Below are 6,521 nucleotides of genomic sequence, written 5' to 3'. Positions count from 1 at the left end.
ACACATTTGAGGAGCAACATATGAAGGACAGAGGAGGGAAAGTAGGATTAAGCTAAGCAAAATGTAGTTTTGGGACTGGAAGGGAAGTAAGAATGTTCAGAGCTCTGCCCTAATCTCAGGAGGCCATTCCTATTCAGAAACAGATGTAAGCATGAGCACAAGCATGACCCTGAATCCATGTTCTCTGTTTTTAATTGGGGCTAGAGTCAGCTTTTCCAAGAAAATTCTCTTTGTTTGGAGTTATGAATTTAAAATGTACATCCATTCTTTCCTGTAATTGCAAACCGTTCTCTTTTCTTTTCTTTTCTTTTTTTTTAATTTCTGTATCATTTTTCCATTTTAAATCCAACTTTGTCTTCAGAATAATTATTTTGCTGTATTCCATGTAGCCCTGTTGCTCTTGCTTCAAATAAATCCATCATCCTTAACACCGCACAAAATTATTTGGCAGCATTATGAATGCACCAAAACGTATTGGCAATACGATAATCTTCTTATTTTGTTTGCTCTTCATGTTTGTGATCATCTTTCTTTATCTTTCTGCCTTCTGCTCATAAACAAGATGGCCAGTCTCCAGTCCTAGGCACTCTGGTGATCAGGATCTCAGAGCCACAGGATGCCACAGCTTGGGCATTGCTAGTGTGCTCTGCTTCTTCCTGCACTTACCTTCCTGTCATCCAAAATACCTAAAGCATCTTTTATTCCAGTGGCAAATTTGAGGATGGAAAAGCAGAATCGTCTTGCATAATACATAACACCAAGCCATGGGCTGATTAACTTCCAAAGACGGTTTAATAAATAAAGAGAAATGCAAGTCATGCTCTAGGTTTCAAGTTTTGGACCATCTTTTGATAGCTATTAAAAGAATATTATTAAAATATTGAGCATCACTGAAATAAAGTCTCATTTTAACTCTGTTTGCAAAATTTAAACCCATGCAGTCATCATTCCAGAAACCTAATATCATTGAAGGACTTTACGGGCTTAGAAAATTATTTTATTAATTAAGAGAAAAATTTCCAATTAAAATGGCTTGTAGCTCCAGAACCCTTCCTGAAGACACTGAGCGAGCACTTTATGGCTGGTGGTCCCAAAACCCCGCAGCTCTCAAAGCACTTCTCAAAAACAGGCTTTGTCCTACTCCCCTCAGATATTCTTCAGATCCAGATTCTCAGGAATAGCCATCAATCCACCGAATTTGAGACCCTTGGGATCATCGAGTCCAACCATCTACCCTACTCTACAAAGTTCTCCCCTGCACCATATCCCTCAGTACCGCATCTAAACGGTTCTTAAACACAGCCAGGGACGGTGACTCCACCACCTCCCTGGGCAGCCTGTTCCAATGCCCGACCACTCTTTCTGTGAAAAATTCTTTCCTAATGTTCAATCTAAACCTACCCTGTTGGAGCTTGAAGCAGTTCCCTTTTGTTCTGTTGTTAATTACCTGTGAGAACAGACCAGCACCAACCGCTCTACAGTGTCCTTTCAAATAGATGTAGAGAGTGATGAGGTCTCCCCTCAGCCTCCTCTTCCTCAAACTAAACAGTCCCAGCTCCTGATTTTAGACTGAGCCAGCTCTACGCTCCCTACAAAGGACTGTTTACACTCTTAAAACAAATATTTTTTATATGACTGTTGGATAGAGAGCTGTGCAAGTGAGTTTAATCAGGCATAACTCACTTCTTAAAGAGTCACCAAACAGGCCTGAACCCAACGTTTGGCAGAAAACTATTTCCACTGGTTTCCCCAACCTGGAGTTCAATCACACCTGGAAAACCAGCAAACCCCTCCCATTTCCCCTCTCAGGCATGAGTAAACAAGCGGTCAGTTTAAGCTCTGCTTACAGAAGTTAAATGTGGTGGTGATACATCAGTCACCTGAGGGGTAGGAAAGTGAGGACTGTAGCACTCACCCAGGCTGACAGTTTCAGAAAGGCTGAAATATCTCAATACCTTGCACCAGGCAGTGGAGGACCCGAGTAAAGAGAGAGGTGGGCAATCACCTGTGCTGCGACCAGCGTTAGCCAAAGCTGTTGGAAAAGAGCTTTGGGCCCTTTGTCTTTTGCTGTTCAGTTGAAGGCAACGATGAACAAGCATGAAAAAAGCTGCAGCTGTAGTACTGCCTGCTGATTCCTGCTGAGTATCAAAATAAACACAATAATAAACACAATCTCTATTTAATTTTGAAATTTAAGGGCGGGGGGGGCGGGGAATCCAACTGCATTTGAATTCTCTGTAGGTCAAGAGAAAGCTTGTTTTTTGGTTTTGTTTGAAATGACATTTTTCCAGCAAACATCCAATAAATGCTCCTTTTCACAGGGGAAAATAACTCTGTACAGCCTCTCCCCTATTAAAATATTTTTCTCCTGGCGCAACCAGGTTTCTTTCCTAACCTCAGACAGTCTGACTACTTGGAGAACAATCAGCCACTTTTATTGATTAAACAAACATGAAAAGAAATAAATTATCTTTAAAAAGCAGCTTTCTACAGCTTTCATACACAGAAAGAAGACGAAATAAAAAATAGGGTCATTTTGTGCTACTTCCTTTATTTTTATTGAGAGTCAATCTAAATAATTAATACAAAGACAAAATTACTTCATTCTATGAAGATTAAGAGACTTTACAGTATAAAATTCCCTGAGATACAACACGTAACTTAAAGGATCACATAATTCTCTGTTCCATTTATACCATAATCAAAAAGTAATATTATTTGTTCTCCTTATAAAAACCAGAAGAAAATGGTCTTCCTTTCTCTCCCTCCACCCCAGTATTTTAAGGCATGGAATAAAACACTTTATCGAAATGTATTAAAATAGTTTGTTCTAATTAAAATAGAAAATATATTTGCTTAATTTTTACAGATGGGTTACATCTTGTGGAACCTGGTACCCCATCTACAATCCAGCTTGCCAAAACTGTTTATTCACCGTTGAACTTGGGCTCTACAAAGTGAATTACAAAAGCCAGTCCTGAGCTCACAGTCCTACACTAATTATCAGCGGATGAGCCAAAAACCAAACTGGATTTATTGAGATGCTGTTCTACTGACTTCAGCAGCTGTAGACCAGGGCTTAATTTCTTCCCAAATCTAAAGGGAAAAGCGTGCAATGCTGACGCAAGAACTGTAAAACTAGAAAAAGCTTCTTTTTTCCCAAAGCAAGACCTCCGCACTAATTATTACAATACTGCAGTTTTCATTATACAGTTCTCAAAAATACTCAATGCATGACTTACAAACGCAGGACAACTGCAAACATCTTATTCAAACATGATGCTTTAATCATTGCATAGGTCTTTTCTGAATTTTACAGAACTCTTGTTCATCAAAGACTTCAACTGCTTCTCTTTGAGAAAAAAGTATCAGATGCCAAGTATCTTTGGAAATTCCGATGCTCCTGTAGCCTGTGGCATTATTAATGATTATATAGAAGAATTGTGTGTCTGGAAACTTTTAGAAAATGCTAAAAAATTCAGGAGGACTGTAAAAAATGAATTAGTTTCAGCAGGCTGATAAAAAGTAGTGCAATCTTAGTTCACCATTTTTAAGATTGTGGTCTTGTATACATTTATATGAACCCTGATAAAAACTAAACAGAAAAAAAGGGTAATTCAATGGGAGACAGATTTTATTATCCTGACGCTTAGCTATTACTGTTAATGCTATACGTAAATTAAGATTTTAAAAATTATCAAAACCAATTTTATGAGAGCAGTAGCCACAGCAGAGAAACACTTTTTCAATAATCTTTAGTTCTATGCTTACCTATTCATAAGGCACATCTTATTTTAAATAAATTACCGTAGGTTGTCAGCTCAGAGCATCTACCCAACATCCCTTATTGCTCATCAAATCTAATCCTTTTCTAACCACAAATGCCAGTAAACTCACCTGTTCTGATGCCCATCTTCTATTGACAACTGACTGTAGTCTTTCCCCACCTATTCTGTGCCCATGATTTTATTCCAAATTAAGCCTCTGGGTAACTAGACAAACCTCTTAAATCATTTGTGCAGGACTCCTGTGGGTTATCATTTTTTGCCACTAAACCTTATAGTTGCAAAGGGAAGGGAAGGCTCAGCTTCCTGAGGATGCATAATTGCAATTGAAGTCTCCTTTTGGATTTCACCAAACAAGTGGTGAAAATACGTGGGAAGCAAGTGGGAAACATGTAACCAAAAAGTAACCGTACGCTGACTACTGCGAAGACTCCAGCAAAATGGCAGAGTCTGAAAGGGAGTAACTACAGTCAATGTTCCCGGGAGGCACTGAGAGAAGAAACCTTTATCTTAGGAACCTACTTATTGATTAAAAAACTGAGCCAGTAAAACCCTTCAAAACCAAAGGGAAAAAAACCCCAAACCAGTAAATTTTTGTTTTTCATATTCTTTCCTCGCACAATCTGTATTTTACCAACAGTCTAGATCTTATTCTCTACAGAAATTTTCCTTTTGAAAGGCAGCGATTTGAGACTTGAGGTTTGGGTGGTTTGGGTTTTTTTTGGTAATAATTATTTTACAAACAGCAAAGTGGCATCCTGGGCAGTCTGCCATGCAGCAGAATTTTTAAAAACACATGCCATAAATCAAATCACTACACAACAGGACAGCCTAATGATACTAGAGAATTAAGTTAGCCTTTTCGTATACATGATTCAATATAGTAATAAAAACCCTGTAGTTCTGAGCCTTTCCCTGCTTTTTTCCTATATGGCAGTAATTTTGCAGAGAAAAACATGCAGATTCCTGTAAACATTTTCTAATTCCTGAAAAAAGGGAGGGTGGAAACATTCCATCTTTTTTTCTACAGTCTGTCTTTTTCTGTACTTAATATTCTTCTCCACCTTCATAAACACACTGATGGTCTCAGTAGACAGTAGAAGAAATACTCTGCATCATCTGAGCTGTTTGTTCCACTTGGATCCAGTCCCCTCCATACACTTTTTCCTAAATGGAATTATTATTTGGCTCAAAGCATTATTGGTTGGCTGCTGCAATTTCAAGCATTGCTAAAAAGTGCTACTGTATCATTACATTCTTACATTCAACACTTGCGGCTCAGAACTCATCTGCAAATAGCTTTTCACTGGAAAATATTCACTTTTGTCTTCGGAGTACAGAAAGCCAGCGCTGATCATGTATACCCTGTAAGCAGAAGAAAGCTTCATGGTCCAGGAAGCTGTCACAGCCGACAAAATTGGTTTCAGCTGTGTGGCTGAAGAACTTGGCATCTGTAACTTATGTCGAGCTGTGCACAAGGTTTCAGATCGGTACGACTTCTGGAAATTTAACTTTGCTCTTTAAGAATCATCTTGCCTGATGCTTCTTTTGTACTTTCGTAATTTTGCACTTTAATAAAAATATTTTTCCGTGGGCTGTTCACAGCTCGTTTACCTGTACCTGTAGGCTTCTCTGACTGATGACAGCCTCCTGCACGCCTCCTCGGCTAATGATCTCCGTGAGATCCATCCTTCCCTACACCTTGACACACTCCACTGAGGCTGGCGAACCTCACCTGCCAGGAACATCAGCTTTCAAACCAGCTGGCCAGATTTCCTACAGTCTTGATCTGATTCCCAGCTGCCCTCACGGCCTCGCAAACCTTACAGAAGTGCTCATCCCAGAAGGAGGTGACGTGGACCTCGTACTTCTTCCTCCAGGCAAAATACCTCCTGTAGTTGGGCTTGCTTTTATCGAGGAATTTCAGGTAGGTGGCCAGCAGCCGAGGGCTGGGGAAGTCGTCGACGTGGATGAAGGAGTCGGGGGGGATGAAGCGCTCGTAGTTGGCCCTGCGGGGGCCGAGGACGATGGGCACGGCGCTGGCGGCGAAGGCGTTTCTCCAGAGCTTCTCGGTGATGTAGTCGGTGTGCTGGGAGTTCTCGAAGGCCAGGTAGAACTTGTAGGCCGAGACGGTCTCCACCAGGCCACCCTTGGCCAGTGCCAGCCCCCGCGCCCCGTACACGTCGATGGCCAGGTGCTCCTTCAGCTGGCGGTAGTAGCGCACCCGGGCGTGCTCCTCGTTCCAGTTGCTGATGACCCAGGCCACCAGCCGCGTCTTGCGGGGCAGGACGAAGGGCCGGGGGGCCGGCAGGGCGTAGAGGTAGCCGTAGGGCACGAAGATGTCCGAGTCCCGCCGGTAGGACATGGTCCAGTTGAAGAGGCCGGCCAGCCCCCGCAGCCCGGGGGAGTGCGAGGGCGACTCGAAGTTCATCCACACCCAGAGCTGCCGGGGGGGCCGCGGCGGGGGCCCGCGGGGCAGCCCCTGAGCACCGTGCAGGGCCAGGTCTCGGTGGTGGAAGAGCACGGCCTGCGCCTCGCCGTAGCGGCTGCGGTCGGCGCTGAGGCGGCAGCCGGTGATGTTGTACCGCCGCAGGCAGTCGGGCGTGCGCCGTGGCCGCCCGAAGGGCTCCCACCACAGCAGCACGTTCACCTCCCCGCCCGCCCGGCCTCCGGTGACGGCCGGCGGCCCCGCCGCCGGCACCGGCAGGCGGGCGTAGAGGGCGAGGGCGGCGGCGG

At 43.4% G+C, this 6,521-nt stretch overlaps 1 protein-coding gene across 1 annotated transcript; it reads right to left on the bottom strand.

Moving 5' to 3' along the window:
* Positions 1-2,535: 2,535 nt before the first annotated feature.
* FUT4 (fucosyltransferase 4) lies at positions 2,536-6,519 on the bottom strand (the record flags this gene model as incomplete). The annotated part of the gene is made up of 1 exon (XM_014958262.1): positions 2,536-6,519. A coding segment is annotated over one exon (987 nt), but the record flags the coding sequence as incomplete, so codon positions are not given.
* Positions 6,520-6,521: the final 2 nt, after the last annotated feature.

This window comes from Calidris pugnax, unplaced genomic scaffold, assembly GCF_001431845.1.
Source record: "Calidris pugnax isolate Ruff unplaced genomic scaffold, ASM143184v1 scaffold252, whole genome shotgun sequence".
Classification (NCBI taxonomy): domain Eukaryota; kingdom Metazoa; phylum Chordata; class Aves; order Charadriiformes; family Scolopacidae; genus Calidris; species Calidris pugnax.
The sequence above is the reverse complement of the archived record's forward strand: the minus strand, read 5'-3'. Positions and strand labels throughout refer to the sequence as shown.